The sequence below is a fragment of the Xenopus laevis genome, chromosome 8L (assembly GCF_017654675.1).
Source record: "Xenopus laevis strain J_2021 chromosome 8L, Xenopus_laevis_v10.1, whole genome shotgun sequence".
In the NCBI taxonomy this organism is placed as follows: Eukaryota; Metazoa; Chordata; class Amphibia; order Anura; family Pipidae; genus Xenopus; species Xenopus laevis.
In genome coordinates this window covers 90881297-90904255 of record NC_054385.1, presented here as the reverse complement: position 1 = coordinate 90904255, position 22959 = coordinate 90881297, and the positions used below count along the sequence as shown (strand labels likewise).

Genomic DNA, 22959 nt, shown 5'->3' with positions numbered 1-22959 from the left:
GAGATTTTTCTAATTCCGAACAAATGAAGAACAAAAACATTTTCATAAATACTATACATCATCACTGACCTTTTCTTTTTTTAATGCAAACCTGCATCATTATTGTGGCATTGTTAGTAGGAACATCAGGATTCAAATTTTAATTATTTTTTCCTACAATTCTAATTTCAGAATGCAAATGCTCACAAATCATTTATCTTCACCTACTTTATGGGCACGACAAAAGTTCCTAAATTTACAAACTCTGGAAGTCTCTTCATGCAGGCTAAAGTGCTTTAATGATTGGATGATTAGCTTTTCTGCAATTAAAAGTACAGTTAGTTCATGCAGCCCATGCACTTTATATCGCAGTGTTAAGTTTTAAAATTAGCAGCAAAACAAAAATATATATACAAAATACCCCCTAAAGAAATAAGCAGCACATTGCACATGCAGGTTAGAAAGAGCACAGTCCTTTGCAAGGAGACGGCCTCTATTGCCTTTTCAGCAGAAAAATCTTACGCTGTGGTTGTACAGGGGACACGTCTGTTCTCTTACCAACATGTTTAACATCTGTGCTATTCGCCTCACTGCTTAGGGTTTTTGGACAAGAGTCAGCTTCTGTTTTGGTCTTGGTTGTTTTGCGCAACTGGAAACCTTTCTTTATGTCAGCCAACAAAGCATCAATGATACAGCCCTCTTCCAGCTTGGCCGCTCCTTTCCGAACTGAAAACAAGGATTAAAAAAATAATAACAGAAGTGGTAATAATTTAGCTGAATAATATATACAGGGCTTTTCTGGATCATGGTTTTCCAATAATCTGGCACATGAAGCCTCAAGACTACTACAAAACACCTGGAACATGCTGTCAAAATGTTCTTTGTTGAGCAATTCTAGAAAGTGCCCTCTCTAGGATACGGATTACTATAACACATATAATTACCAAACCAGTTCTTACTAAGGCAAGACATATGCTTAGTCTAATAAAGAATAATAATAATATTTAAGACACCAGATAATATACAATTACATTACAATTAACAGTACATAATAGATTTATCTGTTTTAGCAATACCACATAGGTGGCAGCATTGTTGCCACTCACTTATTTTTCCATTCTCGCCTTTTTGTCTTTTGGCTTCTTCGTCTGCAAGCTGTTTTTTCCTTTTTTCAGCCTTAACAGCCTGCTCTTTTCTGTCTTTATTTTCCTGCAAGAGTAAAAGGCATAGTAAAACTTTTTTTCGTTGTGCAGAAAATGATCAATGCTCAAGAAGCAACTTCCTCTGAACAGAAATAAAGTCTACAGGAAAGGGTTCACAAGACAGGGATCAAGCAATAGTTCTTTATCAGTTCATACAACACACGACTATGTGTTGTGGCTTGGCAAAACAAGGAACGGGTAGGCTGAGCTATCAACAAAAAAACAACCTTTAAGAACAGCAAAACCCTAAATCTACCTGTATTTGCCTTCAAAATGGAGTTTATTATTGCTCTTTCATTATACTTTACCCACTTAACTCATTTACAGCTAATAACTAGAGAACTTAAAAGAGAAGTAAACACAAAATTAATATGGCTAAAAATGCCATTTTATATACTAAACTTATTGCACCACCCTTAAGTTTCAGCTTATCAAAAGCAGCAATGATCCAGGACTTTAAACTTGTCACAGGGGGTCACCATCTTGGAAAGTATCTGCAACACTCACATGCTCCGTGGGCTCTGAGCAGCTGTTGAGAAGCTAATATTAGGGGTTGTCGCCAATTAGCAAGCAGAAAATGAGATTTGCCTGTAATATAAACTGATGCTAAAAGGCCAATTATTAGATTCTCAAGCACTGGTTTCTGTGCTGCCATGTATTAATTATCTGTATTATTTACTAATCAGCCTTATATTGTGACATTTCTATTCTAAGTGTAGTTTATATTTTGAGTATGTCCCTAAGCTCAGTAAATGACAGCAGCACAGAGCATGTGCAGTGAATCAGCAGAAAAGAAGATGGGGAGCTACTGGAACATCTTAAGAGACACGGATCTTCCCTGCTAAAGGGAATACTACTACTACTTTAAGGGCAGTTATATTTGAAGCCATGTATTGTACCTTCTTGGCTTTGAGAAACAGATCCCTGAAAGCTTTCATAGTGCTGAATGTTTCTTCCAACGACAGCTTGGTTGGATCTTCACATAAATAATCAGCGAGTTTAACCTTCTTTTGGGAAAGATCTGTCAGCTGTTCTTCTAATTCTTTCAATGCGTCCATGCAGTCCTGATATAAAAATAAAGTAGAGGCTTAAGGGTATATTCATGAAAAATTGCAAATGAACATTACCACAAACTCAACAAACATGAGAGACTGACTTCTATCAGAATACAGATTTTAAAAAAAAAAAAAAAAATTAGATATTCACATACAGTATGGTGGATCATGCCATATTCCACGAACACTGTAAATGCACCTGAATTGATTTTTCGTACTGCTCCTTGACATCTGCTGCTGCTGTAGCAATTTTATTCTGTAGATCTCTTAATTTCTTTAAATTCCCACTTGTTTCTGTGTACATATTCTCTATATTAATGCTGAAAAAAAACAAAACATTCTGTGAGTATATACATTTCAGTGTAGGGTTGAGAAGACTAGTCTGAAATACTTCAACATTATGAACTTATATACATATTACATTTCCATTAAGTTTACCTGTAACCTCCAAATTCTTAAGGCCTGATGCACGTACAACGGTTTCCACCATGTATCCGTTCACTCACAATTTTCAGATATTTACAGCACCAGTCATGGATTCCTTTGCTTAAAATGCCTTTATTGAGACATGGGTTCAGCCAAGTGTATTGGGGTCTGAACCCATATCTCAATAAAGGCAATTTAAGCAAAGGAATCCATGACTGGTGCTGTAAATATCTGAAAAACATGTATATTTTCATCCCTACTACATATTCAGCTTGTTTAATTTGTCCATAGGATTAAATGGGAGTATATTTATTTCAGTTCTTACCCTGCTGCTGTGGATACATTTTCAAGGTCACTTGGAAGTTGGAGAAGGTCTGTGTGATTTTGCTCAACCTCCTGAAAATGTAAAGCAGAAAGAAAATCTGACCGTTAAAACCAATTGATTTACTTATGACATTTAAAACAGTTCACCTATAATTAAGTAAAACAGCAAAACAAACAAGACCAATTTCAGAAACGGCTTTATAGGAGGAATACCCTCCACAAAGATAAAGCTAAGAAGCATTAAATGGACAACTATCATTTTCTTCACAGAATAATTACATTAACTTGGTCATTATTCAGAACTGTGACGTTAATATGTTATTAGGCTGAACCAAAAGACCCACAAAGAGACACGGTCACAATAGGAGTACATTTCCAGGTGTTATTACAAGCTGCATTAACCTTACAAAATATTGCCAACCTCTTGTAACTTTTTTTTGTATGTAATCTGTATAGTCAGTGTATACACCAATTTATTGGAAAATTGCTGTTACTTAATGGCAGTACAAAAAACCCACACACTCAACTGCATTGATTATAATAATTATATTTGAGAAAAAGTAAGTAAATAGATATGGTTTTAAGCATCACTAATTGTGCTTAGAAGCAACTGTTAAGTTCTCCTGTTGGTCATACTGACTGATGGTCAAATACAATACTTGTTTGGGTAGAAATGAAGAAGTAAGGCAGCAGAGGCTCTACTCATCTGTATTGCTTATTTTCTATAAAAACACAAGATGGAAGGGGCATCAGCAAACAAGATTTTAATTTTTAATGCCTGAAATATGATGGATCACTCCTTCAAAATTACGGTTAGAAGTTTCACACAGTCAGGCATTATGATCAAAATTGGACAAAATGCCCATTCCAAACCAGAAAAATATATCTATCCTAAAAAACTGATGCTATATTCACAAATAAAAGCTCTAAAACTACATCTAGAGAACCTGAGACTGCCCAAGCCTTGACTTCACTCACTTCAATATTAATTTAGGTCAGCTTGGATGGTGCTCCTGCTTGACTTTAGGACCAAACAAATTTGGTAGTTGATATAAAAAAAAATTAAAATGTTCCATTCTGTGATATTACCTCTAGAATATGGTGCAGTAACGTTATGCGAGTCTGATTGGCTTTAGTTTCCGTCAGTTTCAGTAAAGTATTGATTTTGAACCCATTTGCGTTTCCAGTGTGACTTCCCTAAAAGAGAAGGAAAAAATAAAAAGAAGCCGCTGTGGACCCCTGACTTGCAGGCAATTTTTTGCAGGAACGATACTTTGGCACTTAGCATATAACATTATTATGTCACACCCATTTGCCTTTGACTGGACTGTGGAATGTGGTCAGGCTTCAAGCACTGTCTATTAATAAAAGGAAATTTTAGCCCCCAAAACAATGAATGTAGAATTGCTCTGAATGACTTTCTAAACACTATATCTATCTATCTCTATCTCTATAGATATAGATAGATATATATATAGATATATATATATATATAGATATAGATAGATATATAGATATAGATAGATATATAGATATAGATAGATATATAGATATAGATAGATATATAGATATAGATAGATATATAGATATAGATAGATATATAGATATATAGATATAGATAGATATATAGATATAGATAGATATATAGATATAGATAGATATATAGATATAGATAGATAGATAGATAGATAGATATAGATATAGATAGATAGATAGATATAGATAGATAGATAGAGAGATAGATAGATAGATAGAGAGATAGATAGAGAGATAGATAGAGAGATAGATAGAGAGATAGAGAGATAGAGAGATAGATAGATAGATAGATAGATAGATAGAGAGAGAGATATATATATATATATATATCCCCCCCATACAGTGTTTTTTGCACACAAAAATTTAAAAGGACCCTGTATGTTTAAGACATGGATTTCAAGCACTCAACAGAACTTGCCAGCAAGAGTTTATTGATAAGATCAAATTATTAGAAGTCTAATAGTTCTGTTAAAACACAGACTAAGCCCCTCTACTCATATCTGCCGTCTTCTGCTCCTGCATACTCACACATTTCAGTGCCAAAATCACCTCCGGTGCTGCACCTGGGCTAACACAGTGGCTCAGAGTACAGACACTGCAGATACGAGCAGAGGGGTGTTTCTCAGCCTGCGACTATAAACAGGCCAGTGTGGCATTAGCCTTAAGGAGTTAAGTGTACATAGTAAGTTAGGTTGAAAAAGAGACGTACCTCGTTCAAGTTCAACCTTTTAAGTCTATATATAATAGGGATGCACCAAATCCACTTTTGGATTCGGCCTAACCCTCGAATTTAAGGATTTCAAAGAGGCTGTTCACAAGTTAATTTTTTTGTGGACAAGTCCTTTAATATAGACACAACAGGGTCATTAGCATTTATGTTTCATCAGTCGCTTACTATATAAACATACTTTCTAACAATTTTTTTTGTGAGAAATATATTTGGTACCTACATAATTTAAAAAGTTTCCCACTTTCAGGATCAGCTGGCAGAAGAGCGGAAGTCTGTGGCTGCTTATTATATCTGTGCAACAACAAAGTAAAGTGAGAAGCAGGTCACAGACATATAAAAAGAATAAAACTATAAAATTGCCTGTATTCTACTTACCATCACATGCAGTACTAACTACTTTTGTTTTGGGACGAACCATATCGACAATCAGGTTTATTTCTTCACAAATCAGCATACACTCAATTCGAAGCTGATAGCTGGCAACAGAAATAAAATGGTACATAAACGAGTGCTCTAAAATATAAAATATAAATACACACACATAAAGGGCCCCCTGAATAAGGGAGAATCTCATGAAGGTGACCAGGGGGAGAAGCTAATAACACTTTGGAACCCTGTACTGGTTAATCTGTGAATTTGACAACAAAATCAGTTCAATCTTCAAGACCTGTGTAAACCTTCAGATGACGTATGCATTGATAACACCATATATTACCGACTGCTAGATATTGCACAGTTGTGTGGTACTGAAGCATTGGGTAGTCCAATTACTAGTAAGTGCCCAACAATGTCCCACTATTCCTACTTGCAACCCAAAGTCTTCCTCAAAAAGACGTAGATGCAAAGTCTGAATATACATTTCACTAGTTGGACTCTGTTCCATTCAACAGTATGTCTGTCCCTAAGATATCATTTCTGCTGGGGCTGAAAACAAGGATTATTTTTACCCATCTGGCATTGTCTTCCATGTACCGAATCTAAGGGCGAGGACAATTGGAGCAACGAGAACACCATTTATTTAAGGAGTGATTTTTAATGCAAGTATGTGTACTAAGCAAGTTGTAAACATTGTAAGTTGTATTTTGACATACAATTCCTCTAAATGTAAGCAGTAATTAGGACACCCCACCTATCCTGCCCCAAATACAATTTACCACAACAAAACAATGTAAGTACAAAACATATTCCACTGCAACTCGTGTCCCAGTTACCAGACTGGCATTACAAGAATGAGGGCACACCCTAAGCCTTACCAAGGAACACCCAAGAGAAGCAGATAAAATCGGTCTGCATTTGATAATTTGGCTTGGTCTTCCTGGTAGGATTTCAGGTTTTCCACCTAAGCATAGGAAAGGGGAGAGGAATTAATTAAAGGCCATGTAAACTCAGATGCTTACCTTTGTTAAAGCAGTCACTGCTTAAAAGGTAAATCAAAAATATATTCTTTTAAAACCTTTTCCCCCCCTTAATTAGACCTTAATACTCAAGCATACAGAAATACATAACTTTACCACCAGTTACTTTACTGGAGATAGTACTGGAGATAGTAGCAGCTTTTGTGGGGCTCATCCATGCATTAACAGGACAACAAAATTTGAGGGCTCTTCTACTTTAATCCTTGAATATGGATCTTCCATGTAAGAGATGAACAGAGAGAATACACTGGAAAACCCCCTTAATGAAGGACCCCCTCAGTTGCAGTGTATTTAAAGGAAAACTAAAGCCTAAATAAAGAAGTAGGCTAGAAATTTTGTACATTATGTTTTGTGCTTCTTTACCAGCCCAGGGCAACCACAGCCCTTTAGCAGTAAAGCTCTTTGTCTCCAAAGATGCCCCAGTAGCTCCCCTTCTTTTCTGCTGATTCACTGCACATGCTCTGTGCTGTCGTCACTTATTGAGCTTAGGGACCAACTCACAATATACTGTACACAAAATATAAATGTCACAATATGCGGCTGATTAGTACTTAGAGATAATTACTACATGGCAGTTTAGAAACCAGTGCAACTAGCATCAGCATTTAATAATCAGCATTGTAGCATCAGCTTATATGACAGACAAAGCTCATTTTCTGCTTGTAAATTTGTGACAACCACTAAGTTTAGCTTCTCAACAGCTGCTCTGAGCACACCAACCAACGTGAGTGTGGCAGACACTATCCAAGATGGTGAACCACTGTGACAAGTTTAAAGTTTGATGAGCAAAATGTTTCACCAAGTTTCGCTGTTTTAATGAACCCCATAGACTAACAGGTGAAAAAATTTGTCGCCCGTTAAAAATTTGTTGCACCTTGGAAAAAAAAAAAACTGTCGCCCATAGACCAATGCATTTCTGCGATTTTTCGCAAGTTTTCAGAAAAGCAAAACGGGTCAAATTCATCCATCACTAGTCCTGGATCATTGCTGTTACTGGGATGCTGAAACTTATCCTGGTACAATAAGTTCAGTATGTAAAATTTGTAACCATATTCATTTTAGGGTTAGTGCTCCTTTAATTTGCACATTTCAGCCATTTAATAAGCAGAGTACATCTTTTTATTATTATGCTTAAGCATACAGTGTGCACTAGTCATTCCCTGTATATGTGCATTAATAAACCTCCTCTATGCAAGTGAAACCCTTCCTTATAAAATATAAGGCTGAATTCACTCTACACTTCAATGGTAACACCCTAGTTGTCCTACATAGATGCTATTGTTGCTGTGCATGGAGACTGTTTCAGCTAAGTGAGAAATATTGTCATTTATACATATCAGGAGCACTTATTACTAAATTACTAAAACTAAATTGTATAATCCTTTTTAAGGAACATACAATTAGCGGTACTGTAAGATGCCATTTCTTTGGCACAACTTTATTTTATTGTCAAATATATGGGCCGATAAAAGCTGCCACCTTAAGGCAGATCAATCAAAGAGGAGCTCTGTATATCATTTATCCACGGGTCACTGCATTCTGTTTGCAGCCACTTTACTGGATGGACCCTAGCAGAATATACAACAGTAAAGGAATACTTTATAACTGATTAGGATCAACTAGAAACTGATCCTAAGTGCTTGCGTGTAGGTATAACGTTACCAGTTTGTTACACAGTTTTGATAGTCAATACAAATATATGTTTACCTCATGTTTTTCGGGAAGCAGCTTGAGAAATTGTTTCAGAATCTCAATGTCAAATCTGGAACGGTCTCCTTTCTCGATTAGCTCAATTACTTCCTCATTGGGACTGCAGGATACATACAAATATGTCAGCACCAAATAATACAGACATTTTATTCACATGAATACAGTGTCAGTGATTTGTAAGCAACAACTTGTTACAGCTTAGAACAGGTTTTATTGCAGCCAATTAGGCAAGCAACATATTTTATTAATCAGACTGAGGAGCATAAGCTTTTGGGGTGATGCAGTCAGAAATCTATACAAAAACACTGGGCACTCACCATTTAAATTGTTTCAAAAATATGTTCAAGTTGAGATTTTTCTTGGAGTCTAAGAAGGAAATCTGAGAGGGGAAAAAAGCATAAAAACAGCTATGGTAATTTTCATCAGAAATAATGCTACAGTCCACAGAAAACCCAGTCCAAACAAAAAAGGATTTAAAACACATTTTAGTCCCAAATCTGAACCTCTGAAACTGTATATTTCTGGCAGCTGGTCAACTCCAGGAGGTAGATTAAACTGAGGGCTAGTACAGGGGTGTTCCAACAACTGATACAGCATGGGTTATACGGAGCACTAATTTGTTTCTATGTTCTGTATACTTCCTGCCTAGGTCTCTCCCTGCTCACTCATAGCTCTGGGCTCAGATTACAGCAGGGAGGAGGGAAAGGGAAGAGAAGCAAACTGAGCATGCTCAAGCCCTAGCTGTGGAGGTTTATGCTGAAAACAGGAAGTCTGATACAGATGCCCTTGTTTACACAATGAAGGAAAGAAATGCAGTGTTTCTTTTGACAGAGGACTCAGAGCAGCACTACTTTGAGGGTTTACTGGTGTATTTACAGTATATAGGCGTTTCTGATAAAGCTTACTTAATTGTAGCCTTTCCTTCTCCTTTAAATGCACAAAAGATATACTTACAGGTAGAGAAGGATTCATACCCAATCAGGGCCTTGACATGGCATGGGAAATTAGATTTTTTTTACCCAGACATGAACACATTTTTTTGTATTTTTTTTTTTTTTAAATAAAAGCTGAAACCGTGCACTGTCAATAGTTCTCCTACTTCAAATGTATGGTCTTTGTAGGAGGTTATAAAATTAAATCTGATTTAATAAAAAAATAGAACTTACGTCTTTTGGGGGTTTCTTTACAGGGGCAGCAGCTTCCTTAACAGCTGCTTGTGGGAGGCAAAACAGTTGTTCTATACTGGAGTAGTTGGGCTCAGGTGTGTCCTCAATGGAACCTGCTGATGCCCACATAGAATGGCTGTCTGAGAAAAAAAAAAGAAATTATAAATTTACAACGTCATATGAACGTTGCCTTCATGTGGAAAAGTTCTAGATGTCCAGCACTTGCGATTAATACATTTTAATAGATATAGATATGCATTTCATATAACTATTGTATTTTTTTCTCTACCACAATTTTATCTTTTGTTACACTGGAACAAAACGACTAAAATGATGGTCAACTGCCAGCCATTTTCTCTCTCTCTGGTACCATTGTGAAAATAGAGCTTGCCACAATTAGCCAGTGGGAATAATCGCTGCTTTAAATTCACTTACATAGGAATGATAGAGGCATACTTATCAAAAGGTGTAATTGAGAGCAGTGAAAGCTTGCTTTACTGCACGTTTTTAAATGCTTTAAAATGCTTTTTGAATTATTGAATTTCTGTTCGACCTGCCTCCAACATAAAATGTAACAATGCCTGAGGCGGCCTTCTCATATTCATTTATCACTCATTGAAGCCCCTGTCTATTTGGAAGGCAGATTTGGGCCCAAGCAACCACAAACCAAGTTAAAAATCTAAACTAGAGAATATTAAACATATAAATAACATGGGTATGGGATTGGTTCCTCCAAATCCCCTGGGCCTAAGGCTCATCGGATAAGGGTTTTTCTCAGAACTCATAGCAATACCCAAATTTTAGTGTATCAAAGCAGTCAGGTGGGAGTTTTAGAGATTACCTACTTCTTTAGATGAAGTGGGAGCAACATTCTCTGAAAATGGGAGTGGGTCTGTTTTTTTTATAGAGATTATATAACTCAGTATAATTAAAAAAAAGTTTATGTAACTCATATGTGATATGCCTACTTTACTCAGTATAATTAAAAAAAAGTTTATGTAACTCATATGTGATATGGCTACTTTACTCAGTATAATTAAAAAAAAGTTTATGTAACTCATATGTAATACTCATACTTAAACAAGTTATTGGAATTCTTTTTACAATAGGAAAATGAAGGATAGAAATACCGCAGCTAAAAATCGATGAACATGCTCTCACTGACTTACCTTTGATTACATTTGGTGGAAGTTTTTGCCAATTAAGCTTCTTCATTTTTAAGGTTGGTCTATTCACCTTAAAAAAAGCTTTAGGTGAATATCCTAAGGAATAATTCACTTGAGCAACTAATACTTCATCAGTGAAGGTTCCCATTCCAGGCATAGGAGGTGGTGGTGGAGGCATACCCCCCATGCCAGGGAGAGGAGGAGGTGGAGGCATACCCCCCATGCCAGGGAGAGGAGGAGGTGGTGGAGGCATACCCCCCATGCCAGGGAGAGGAGGAGGAGGTGGAGGCATACCCCCCATGCCAGGCAAAGGAGGAGGAGGTGGAGGAAGCATGCCCCCCATTCCAGGCAATGGGGGAGGAGGAGGAGGCAGAGAAAATCCACCCATACCAGGGAGAGGGGGAGGGGGAGGCGGTGGAGACAGTTCAATACCTGGCAATGGGGGAGGAGGAGGGGGTAGAGGAGATGGTGAGTTAATTTGCTCACCAGCTTTAGCCGCTAAAGGGGAAGGAGGTGAAGGAAAAAGGGAAGAAGATGTGAGCTCCCTATATGAGGGGTTTTGTAGTGGTGTAGCACAAGCAGGGGAATCCTCTTTAGTTGGAGGTGCCAGTAAAGCATCCGATAAATGAAAAGAGTCTGTTGGGATTCCAGAGCTCACTGAATCTTTTGTAACAGTTTTGTCTTCACATGATTCGTCTTTGGGTTTGTCTGTTTGAATGCTTTTATTTACTTTATTAGTAAATTTGTCTGTTTTTCTTTTTTCTTTACTTGGATGTTTCTTTGAAGTTACGAGTCTATCCATGACTTCTTCAGCGTTATTATTTTGGCCTGAAAAAAAAAAAAAAAGGGTTTGATTTCTTAATGAATTGCTAGGCACTAACCTAGCAAAATAGCACTAGCAAATACTACTGCTATGCTAAAGCTTTACTATTCGGCTATTGATAAACATGCCTATTTTGTTTTCATTTAAATAAAAAGCACATTTGTATATTATCTGCAGCCATTGGTTCCAGTGCATGATACAGAGAGGACAAGCAGATGAAGTACATAGCACAGAAAATAATCCAGTGGTTCTTACAGTCATCTGCAAGCAAGACAGCTCTGTTGACCAAAACTTCCAAGGCTTCCCAGAGTAGGGGACTGGTAGGATGAGCCTGATCCAGTTGCAAGAGTCCTTGAAGAATTGATAGAAGCTGCACTGATAACGGTGAACAGCTTACCTACAAAACAATAAAGGGAAAAAATATTGTACTGGGTTGTTATATATCTAGGTAAACATATAAAAAAGGGACATAAAGTCACATGTTTCCCAAACATTTTCTGTTTTGGACACCACATTGTTAGTCTGAAAAATTTTGAAATTCTCCACTGTAATTTAAACGTCACTCCACCACAAAAAAAAAAAAAAAATTTATATATATATATATATATATATATATATATATATATATATATATATATATATATATATATATATATATATATTTATTTTAGCATAATGAAAGAAAATGTATGGCAAAAAACATCCCAGTACAGATTTATTAACAATTCTCAGTGGTTTTAGACTTATTTGCCAATGCAATATCTGTCAGAACCTTTTCACTCTCTGCATTGCTAGTTCTGACATGGCATTATGGGAACTAGCTTTTTGGGTTGGCTTCTGCTACATTGTTTCAAGAGTACACAACTAGCAGTGCAGAGAAATTTCAGATTTTGCCAGAAAGACTACCTAACCTGCAAACATGACAGTATAGCGAGTGCACGCAGGGCAACGCATAGAATAGTTACAAGGGTAAAATTTCTGAACCCTTATTAGTGCTTACTTTGTTAAACAGTGTAGAGAAAACTTCCTGATGATTGTTCATATCAATCCCTCCATATATCTTGAGAAGTTCTTCCTCATCTTCAGATTTGGCTTCCTCAAACACAATAGCCTGGATCAGCAGGTCTTCATCCTCCAAGTCTCTGATGGATAATAGATAAAAAGTTCACAGAGGGCAGGGAAATAACTGTTCTTAAAGGAACAGTAACATCAAAAAAATTTAATTGTTTTAAAGTAATAAAAAAATGCAGTGTTGCCCTGCCCTGGTAAAACTGCTGTGTTTACTTCAGAAACACTACTATCGTTTATATAATATAATTATATAAATAAGCTGCTGTGTAGCCATGGGGCAGCCATTCAAAGGAGAAAAGGCTCAGGTTACACAGCAGATAAGCTCTGTAGAACATAATGGTGTTATCGGTTATCCATTATTTAACCTGTGATATATAGCCTTTTTTCAATTTCTGCCAATGCTACACTGCAGCTCATTTATATGAACTATAATAGTGTTTCTGAAGCAAACAGATCAGTTTTACCAGGGCAACATTACATGATATATTTGTTACTTTCATTTTTTGGTGTTACTGTTCCTTTAATGACTGGCTTGCATTACAGTCTTCAAGGGAATCACAGTATACCCTAATCTAGCCCATCCATTACACAAAAAGGGCATAGGAAAATCACTGTTTGATAAATATATTATTGTAACATGACAAACAAATTCTACAGTACGGATTTGCAAAATCATTGTTAGTCTGAAAGCATAGTTCAACTTTGTGTATTTTTTTATGTTCTGTAGGAGGGGGAGAAATGCACGAAAAGCTTTATTATTTAAAAAAAACAACACAAAAAAAAAGCATCCGATAATAGATAGACAAAGTGGCTTTCATGGAAGCAGACTCTGATCTACAAGAACTTTATTTTGCAGTCATCGGGAGCCACACATTTTATTTGTAAAACAGTAACCCCACCTGGCCTAGTCTTGAATTGCAATAACAGTGCTACAGCTTTTCATACATGATCCAGGGAAACTGGGCCTAAATAAAAGGGTCACACAACCAAGGATAAATGAAAGACTCCTGCCTTCAATCACATCTTTCACCTTCAGCTCTTAAAATGAATTTCAGGAACTACATTTTTACCTTAGCTTGTTTAACAAATCCAGCAGCTGGAGGCCTAAAATAGAGAAAAGAAAAACAGATTAGGCATGTTCCCTACTTAACCTCTTGCAGGATGCACTACACCTGCTGCCAAGTAGTGAAAACATGCATTTTTCTGTGTTTCAGGTATATGCTTACATAACTATTACATACAGGGGCTTGTGTATGAAGCTGCATAAAAAGTGGAGTTAAAACATACTTCCTCATCATTTTAAAATTCACTTTTGTTTTGTTATTTGTCTTCATTTTTTGTGGATTTTGAATCATTTAGCTCTGCGGATGCTATCTGGTTGCTACGATCTTATTTACTCTAGCAACCAGGCAGTGGTTTGAAATGAGAGAATGGAAAATGAATAGGAGAAAGTTAAGTATTAAAGAGTATGCACAATAAAATTGACTCAGAGCAGAAGCTTCTTGGATGTTGGCGTCAGAAGAGAAAGTCAAATAAGTAAAAAAAAAAAAAAACTTAAAACTGAAGACCAATTGAAAAACCGATATATTTAATGTTCCTGTCTCAGGTGTTTGAGTCTGGCAGCTCAGTAATTCAGGTGCAGATTCTTAACCGTTACAATTTTGCAACATTTAGTTGATACATTTCTCAGCAGCATCTCTGGAGTATTAGCAACAATTGTATCAAGTCTAACAGCTGCCTATAATGAAACCCAGAGATTCTGCTCAGCAGGGACAAATATAAGTAATGTAGCAACTAATGTATCAGTTTAGAGAGATTTAAAAATGAAGACCAATTGAAAAACTGATAGGATATTTAACATATTAAAAGTTAACTACCCCTTTATCTCCATGCCATACTGAGTAAAATCATTGATAGCAATAAGTGTAATGGATTGAAAGAGTATAAAAATCTGGTGTAAAGCCTTGTGTGACATCAATTTTTGCTCAAGAATGTTAGTCTTCCCTAAACTTGTGCCACTGACTTTAATGTGAGCTGCAGTAATCCATTTTGCGAGTAAATCAAATTAAAAATGAAAATATTTTATGATTGCAGGTTCTTTCTTAAAAGGGGCATTACGCTGACCAGTTATGGCTACTGAAACAACTCATGGCTATTCCTAAATCAAAGATGCTAGTGTGCATTAAAAGGGTTGTTCACTTTCCAAACAGTTTCAGTTCAGTTCAAATTGTTCTCCAGAAAGACTTTTTTCAATTGCTTTTCATTTATTTATTTATTTATTTACAGTTTTTCCAAAATCAAAGTTTAAAATTCCTGTCTTAGGTGTTTCAGTCTGGCAGCTCAGTAATTCAGGTGCAGATTTTGAACGGTTACAATTTGCTCAACAGCATCTGAGTATTAGCAACTATTGTATCAAATGTAACAGCTGTCTTTAATGAACCCAAGAGAATCTGCTCAGCAGGGACAAATAAGAAATGTATCAACTAAATGTATCAATTTAGAACAGTTTAGGGAGTTGGCAACCCCCCTCCCAGAACTGCTTTAGAAAGCTGAAAAATTAGATTTACACTTCAATATTAGACACACGTCATTTTACGTGTGAAGCATTTGATGATAAAAAAAAACACAATCAAAGACATAATGGAATTAAAAAAAGCAGTGTTGAAGCGCAGAGCTTACAGTTGATCTGTTACACACATTGAGCCAACACAGGCTGTTTATTTCATTAAGCAACACGGAGGAGACGAAGAAGCAGAAGGCATTTTTGAGTAGAGAACACATATGAGAACTCCATGGAACACAATAACATATATATATATATATAACAACAATATATAGTCACATATATAAAATAGAAAGTAATTGGAAAAAGTCTTTATTTCTGGTGAACTATCTGAAACCAACTGAACTGAAAAAAAAAAGTGTTGGAAGGTGAACAATCCATTTACATAACACTGAGCAAATCATTTATATATGGTGTTTTTGTTTTTTTTACTGGATGTGCACCAATAAGAAGCTTTGTTTAATTTTGTTGACTAGTAAAGCCTTTAGCAAGGTTTTCATTTGGGGGGGGGGGGGGGAGGTTTGACAATTTGATCAGTGGAGTGCACTGTCCCATTATATGCTACACAGCACTGAAAGATTACAAATTTATTATTTTGTAATTAAATAAATTTTTTTAAGAAAATAAAGTTTACATATAACACACTTCTAAATAGGGAATGTGTATTGCTGCATAAGCGGTTGTCTTTGTTCTAGTGTAGCATCAGCTTTGCAGACTTTTTTTTTTGCTGCATACTTGAAAGCCTGACAATAGCACTTCCTGTTTAATGAAAAACAGAGAGGAAAAGGCTTCCTCCCTAGAACAGTCTCATTCATAAATCTCTATACATTCTGAAACAAACACATAATTGTGAATATTACAAGTAGTTTCATGTAATGCAATTTCTAGATAATTTTTTCTGCAATTCATTACATTACCATTGCACTGGCAATAAAGGACCTTAAAGGGGTTATTCGCCTTTAAATTAACTTTTAGTATGATGTAGAGAGTGATATTCTGAGACAACTGGTTTTCATTTTTATTATTTGTGGTTTTTGAGTTATTTAGCGTTTTATTCAGCAGCTCTCCAGTTTGTAATTTCAGCAATCTGGTTGCTAGGGCCCAATTACCCTAGCAACCATGCATTGTTTTGAAGTAGAGACTGAAATATGAATATGAAAGGGCCTGAATAGCAAGAGGAGTAATACGAAGTAGCAATAACAATATGTTTGTAGCCTTACAAATCATTTGTTTTTAGTTGTGGTCAGTGACCCCCATCTGCTGTAAAGTCAGAAGAAAAATGCAATTAATTCAAAAACTATAGAAAAGTAAAAATGACGGCCAATTGAAAAGTTGGTTAGAATTTGCCATTCTATAACATACTAAAAGTTAACAAAGCAGAACATCCCATGCAACATGATCACCCTCAGGGGCAAGCATCACATTACATGTATGGGGTCTATTATTCATTAAGTCATCCAGAAAGCTCCAAAATATGTTATTGCCATTTTGATTTTAGCTGTTATAAATCCATATTCATGGCAAAACATGTTTTTTTATTTAAAATTTATCTTAGTAGCCCTAGGTCATTGTGGAGCAAATTAGAGAAACCTTGTCCATGCATTCCAGATAATAGATCCCAAAACTGTAAAAAGAAAATGTACTTTAAATGGTGGTTTACCTTTCAGTTATCTTTCAGGGTGTTACAGAATCGACAATTCTAAGCCACTTTTCAATTGGTCTTCATTATTTTTTATAGTTTTGTAATGATATACTTTTTAAATATATTAATATATTTATTTATTTATTTTTTCCATCTATATATTTTTCTTCTGGCTCTTTCCAGCTTTCAACTGGGGTACACTGACCCCATATATAAAACAAATGTATTGTTGTTGCTCCTATTAATTAATTATTAATCATCTTTCTATTCAGGCCCTCTCCTATTCATATTACAGTCTCTCATTCAAATCAATACATAATTGCTAGGATAATTTGATTTGGACCCTAGCAACTAAGATTCCTGAAATTGCAAACTGGAGAGCTGCTTAATAAAAAGCTAAAAAACTAAAAAAAAACACAAGTAAAAAATTAAATCAACTGAAAATACGCTCAGAACATCACAAGAGAAAGGCAATTCATGCAAAAATGATAAAAAAAAATGAAGTTAATGAGTTAACCATTTGATTACAAGTAGTAGTTTAAGTATAACTAAAAAGTTAACTGAAAGGTGAACCACCCCTTTAAGGCAGGCATACACTGGTGCTGTATGAGTGTAAAAGTGCACGGCCACCTTCCATTGCTCCAATTGTTTGGCCCAATTTGAAATTAAGGAAATAAAGTGGTGGCTTATCTGTCATATAACAACAAACTCACAAACACCTTCATTACAATTTCATATCGTTTACACCACCCTGCGCCAACATATGTTGTTGAACTCCATCTTTCTGCATGTTTAGAATAATGGCAAAAAAGGTACACCAAGTTGAAAGTATTGTACAAATTCATTAAAAGCACACAGAAGAGAGAGTAAAGCTTTTGCAAATTCCTTAACCTTTTACCCTCAATTTCACTTCAATAATATTTCTTACTCCACCTTCTCTTTAAAACCAGCAAGCCACATAAAAAGCATTACACAAAAGTATAAAGTATATTTTTTGCACAAGTAAATACATAGGCAGATTATTTTAGGAACATGCCCTATAAGCATAACATCACAAAATGTGCCACATCCCCTTCTGTAAAACTCATTAGCAAGTTTTGCAACACTGATCTAAGTGTGAAGAGGAAAAACTGGGTTCATTTTTCATTTATTTAAATTTGGAGCCAAACTTTTTGCCCTAATGTGGTATCTTAAGCCATATTTATTATAATACATAGCACTTTATAGTATAATACAATCATAAACCTACACAGCCAACTAACATTTGGAAGCAAATATTATGAGGCCAAGAGTTACCAGTTTATCCCATGTTGTGCAGAAGCAGATCTGGGTGGGCTATAGGGGAGCCCTTGTAATCTGTTCCTTAATTAGATCTTGCAGGGAGCAATGTCTGTTTACTCAGATACCACAATGGGAGAAGCACTGCCAATAACATCCATAGAGTATGATCTGTGCTAGTTCTTATCAGGTTTCACTGGCTTGGAACTTACAGATGAAACTAACCGCAGAGACAAACTGCATTGTGTTTTTGCCTTTGACATCATAATCAGAGTGAGGCTATGTTCCACCTGAGCCAAATTACAGACTGCCCTCCTTATAGGGGATTTAAACTGGCTTGGGTGAAGCAAAATCCTGGACTGGGTCATTCTGGCCAGGATGTTTCTTATAAGTCACTGCTGCTAAAAGTTTGTAATATAAAAACATGACAGAATAAAAGTGAGTCCAACTGAAGTGCAGGTATATGTAGGACTAAATCAGGCAGACAAAACAAACTTGGTAACCACCAAATCCTACAGTCCATCACCACCAAATGTATTAGCCAGGCCTTTTATCAATCCAAATTCCTTACCAAGCATTTATTTGTGCCTTAGTCTCTTTGTACTGGAGTTTTTTTTTAGAATATATCAAATCTCTAAGCCCTAATGCAGTTGCAACCACGGCCTCCTTTTTAGCAAAGTCTCTGTTTGTAAAGGCCATACTGGAAGATTGGCTGGACATTCTTTACATGCTACTGTTTCATGGTTGTAAATGCAAAAATAAAAAAACAGGTGTCCAATCAGAGGTGCTGCCCTACTGCTGAACTGCAGCTCACATAATACAGTTTACAGTTAATGTTCTTTAATTACAGGTTGATGAAATCACAAATCACTGCAATCCTGCAGGATGGGTTTCCCACAAGTTATGTCTATCCTAACTTCTTATATTGTGTTTATTTCTGTGTATGTATATATATATATACAGATGTATATATATATATATATATATATATATATATATATATATATATATATATATATATATATATATATATATATATATATATATATATATATATATATATATATATATATATATATATATATATATATATATATACAGACACACACACACTGTATATTGCATCATGCTGGGACTCACAGGCCCGGATTTGTGGCGAGGTCACAAAGGCCCGGGACGCATGGGCGGCAGATGCTAGGACCGCTCTGTGGACGGGTGCTAGGGGCACCCATGATCCAAGCCTGGACCTGGGGACTCAGTAGAGCCACATCCTTATTAAAGGGGTGGTTCACCTTAAAGTTAACTTTTAGTATGTCATATAATGACCAATTCTAAGCAACTTTTCAATTAGTCTTCTTTCATTTTTATATCGTTTCTGAATTATTTGCCTTCTTCTGCTGACACATGGGAGTCACTGACAAACAAATGTTCTGTAAAATGACAAATGTTTTGTTACTGCTACTTTATATTACTCTTCTTTCTATTCAGGCCTCTCCTATTCATATTCCAGTCTCTTATGCAAATCAACGCATGGTTGCTAGGATAATTTGGACCCTAGCAACCAAATTGATAAAAAACTGGAGAGCTGCTGAATAAAAAGCTAAATAACTCAAAAAGCACAAATAATAAAAAAGAAAAACTAATTGCAAATGGATCACAGAATATCCCTCTCTATATCATACTAAAAGTTAACCTAAAGATGAACAACCCCTTTATATATGAACAGAGCAAAGGAATTGCTTCTACAATCTCCAGAAAAAAAGTGGAGCAAAATGTTTCATTAGATATGCCAACCTCACAGACCCATTACATAAATCCAGATGGGTTGACAAATAGATAAATCACCTTCCAACAAATCCACAAATGTCAACTCCGGGAGTTATATTGTATCTGCTAATTTAATGCTATCTTTCTGATCAGACATCATTACCACCAGCAAACCTGAAATTGCACTTCACACAAAAAGTATTAGGGATCATACACGCAAGGAATACCCTATAGGCTAAATCCTAACCACTGAGTTTTACAGCACATACTGTACAGGCCAGATGCCAAACTAGAGACAGTTTCACTCTTGTTGTAGCTGATCTGTGTAGTGTGGGGCTTTCTGATCAGCCAATGTATAGCCAGGGAAATGGACCCACATACGCATTTTGAGTAAAAATATCCTCTCCTCATCTGAAGGAAAAGCAGTGGGATGTCTGGTCTCCTTCCCAAATTTTCTTCTGCTCCATCAATGAAGCGAGCAGGTAATTTGTCAAGATTTAAGATGCCAATTCAGCCCCTTCATCTTGAGTAGACAGCTTATTTTATTGATATGTGCAGATGAATGATTTTATATATTGTTGCAGGTCTATGGCATATTCCCATCCATTTAACATATGAAAAGTGCCTACAGATGCAGCACAAAGCCAGAACCAGATCAGCTGACAGCAAGCACAATTTCTTGTATTTAATACAGATGCTGTGTCTAAGGGCTCTTACACATGGCCATTTTTTTCCTGCGCTCCCCTGCGTTATGCTTTCTTTCGTTCAGCCGCAGGGGAGCGCAGGAGTAGATGCAGTCAATTATTGTGAAGAGGGCTGTACACGCCAAACGCAGGTGGGACGCAGCATTTTGCATTTCACTTGCCTTCGGCGCATACATGCGTCTGTGTGAGTACAGCCCCCTTCCCAATAATTGAGTGTGTCTACTCCTGCGCTCCCCTGCGGCTGAACGGCTGAACGGAAGAAAGCGCAACGCAGGGGAGCTCATGAAAAAATGGCCGTGTGTAAGAGCCCTAAAGGTGACCATAAACGGGCAGATTTAAATTACTGATTCAGGTCCTTTGGACCAGTTCCGCAGCTTGTGGTATGGGGACCTCTGATAGGCTCACCTGAACAATATCTGGCCAAAAACCAACCAGTTGCCGGGCAGGTTTGATTTTTCCCTCAGAAGATTTTATAGTGGTTGGCTAACTTAAGGCCTATGGTACACCCCTTCAATCCTTTCTTTCACATTAATGTAAAATGCTCTGTCTTTGGCAAACATTGGCTCTGTCAAGCTGGGATCGCTTCAGCTTTTCCACATACTATTTGCCTGAAAGCACAAGCATCAGCCAAGGGGAGCATATAACTGCTTTATCAGCAGATTGGGTAAAAAAGTTATGGCACACTTAAAACATCTGCTCTCATTAAAAGACCTAGAATCACCAAATAAACTATTTATTGACAACAAATGACCTCTTTTATATTAAAGAGGCTTCCATCATATAGCTCTGTACCAATCAATGAAATATCTTATATGTTATCTGCTATGAATAAATGAAAGAAAAAGTTATCAAGATATGTAAAGATTATAGATTATCATCATGGTGTGGGGACTCAATCCTGATTTATATACATTTTCTTGGGATATTGGTCCCCTTGCGAATTGAACAAGTTTGAAAATGACATCTGTCAATGGAATTTGTTGCCCAGTAAATGAGCATCGCTAGGAGAGTAAGTGAAGAGGAGCAGCGTGGGATTAGGGTACGGGAGCCTATTGAAAAACCTGTAGGGCCCATGGGACAATTGCTTGGAAATGCTTATACAATTGGCATGTGTAAGGCCCCCTTATACATGTACTACAAGGAAAAGTAACATTTATATTATTACATTCAAAATCCATAATGTACCAGGAAAAAGCACCCCAGAAGGTCAGTCTGCATGGCTACAGAAGGTATGTCCAGAAGCTAGGGACTTTATCTGAATTTTATGGCTGTAAAACTGATAAAACAGCATAATTATCTCAGCCATAAAATGTTTATTTCTAAATACATTTAAAAATAAATGCTTACCTATGAACTCATTTCTGAGTTGCACTCGGTTCCGTAGTTCTTCTGTGCCAAAAATAATGGCATTGATAACACTGAGCAGTGTAACCATGTAGGGAACATTATCGGAAGCAGACAATTCATTCATTATGACACTGAACCGGTACTGTTGATTCTTTACAGCCTGTTAATACAAAATAGATGACTACTTAATTCCTCATTACAAGCTACTATTTATGTAGTAATCTGACGTGTCCCTTCATGATAAAGTCAGTTTTCTTCTAAGGTTAAAAGTCTAATAATTGTAGCCATGGAGCTGTGATCCTTGGTTGCAGTTCTAAACTCAGTATACTTCATCATTTCTGCTAAATGTGTTGTAAAGTGACCCCTAATTAAATGGATAGGAATTTGAGCGTTCCAAGGGCAGAAAGAGAAATGTTTACAAACAAATTTCTGACGATTTATATTTAACTCTGTGTGTTTTTGTCTTGCATTAACTTTGTGTGCTTTTTTTTCTCCAAATCAGATAAACAGAGACAGTAAATCTGGGCACACTTTGCACAGCAATGGATTGATCAAATCTAGCCACATTTGACTGATGGAAGTTTACTGATCTGAGAGAGTGGCCTGTTTTGTGTTGGCAAATGAACTTATACAAACAAAATAGGGATCACATATTTGCAAGCATTACCAGACTAAAGGGCAACTACCATGAATAAAAATTGATTATTATTATGGTGATTTTGTTGCTGAGATATTTACCCCTGTCAGCATCCATATACCTGTTCCAGTTCCAGCCCCCACACAGTGGCAACCTTCATTCTTTTCAGTGTGTCAGTGACATAAAACATGCTGGCTCATTTATCAACACTGGGCAAATTTGCCCATGGGCAGTTACCTATAGCAACCAATCAGTGATTAGCTTTTTGAAGCCAGCTGCAAGTAGAACAATGAATGCAGCAATTTGATTGGTTGCCATGGGTTACTGCCCATGGGCAAATTTGCCCAGTGTTGATAAATGACCCCCACTAGTTTTGCTGGCCCAAAGAGCTAAATGTATAGGGAAATGATTTTAGATT

At 36.4% G+C, this 22959-nt stretch overlaps 1 protein-coding gene across 8 annotated transcripts in view; it reads right to left on the bottom strand.

Annotated features, from left to right (window-relative positions):
• Positions 1 to 22959, bottom strand: part of inf2.L (inverted formin, FH2 and WH2 domain containing L homeolog) — a 52396-nt gene that overhangs the window by 6142 nt on the left and 23295 nt on the right. For 5 of the 8 annotated variants that reach the window (XM_041573094.1, XM_018230610.2, XM_018230612.2 and 2 more), the window contains exons 4-20: positions 21905 to 22064; positions 13674 to 13707; positions 12533 to 12674; positions 11788 to 11929; positions 10713 to 11537; positions 9544 to 9683; positions 8695 to 8756; positions 8375 to 8477; positions 6506 to 6591; positions 5628 to 5728; positions 5473 to 5543; positions 4076 to 4183; positions 2988 to 3058; positions 2436 to 2556; positions 2081 to 2245; positions 1086 to 1188; positions 538 to 705 (exon numbers count right to left, since the gene is read on the bottom strand). In XM_041573094.1, the coding sequence (XP_041429028.1) occupies positions 538 to 705; positions 1086 to 1188; positions 2081 to 2245; positions 2436 to 2556; positions 2988 to 3058; positions 4076 to 4183; positions 5473 to 5543; positions 5628 to 5728; positions 6506 to 6591; positions 8375 to 8477; positions 8695 to 8756; positions 9544 to 9683; positions 10713 to 11537; positions 11788 to 11929; positions 12533 to 12674; positions 13674 to 13707; positions 21905 to 22064 (2602 nt within the window). Of the gene's footprint in view, positions 1 to 537; positions 706 to 1085; positions 1189 to 2080; positions 2246 to 2435; positions 2557 to 2987; positions 3059 to 4075; positions 4184 to 5472; positions 5544 to 5627; positions 5729 to 6505; positions 6592 to 8374; positions 8478 to 8694; positions 8757 to 9543; positions 9684 to 10712; positions 11538 to 11787; positions 11930 to 12532; positions 12675 to 13669; positions 13708 to 18104; positions 18396 to 21904; positions 22065 to 22959 lie in introns of those variants that run through there. The other 3 variants (XM_018230613.2, XM_018230614.2, XM_041573095.1) reach the window with 3 other exon arrangements.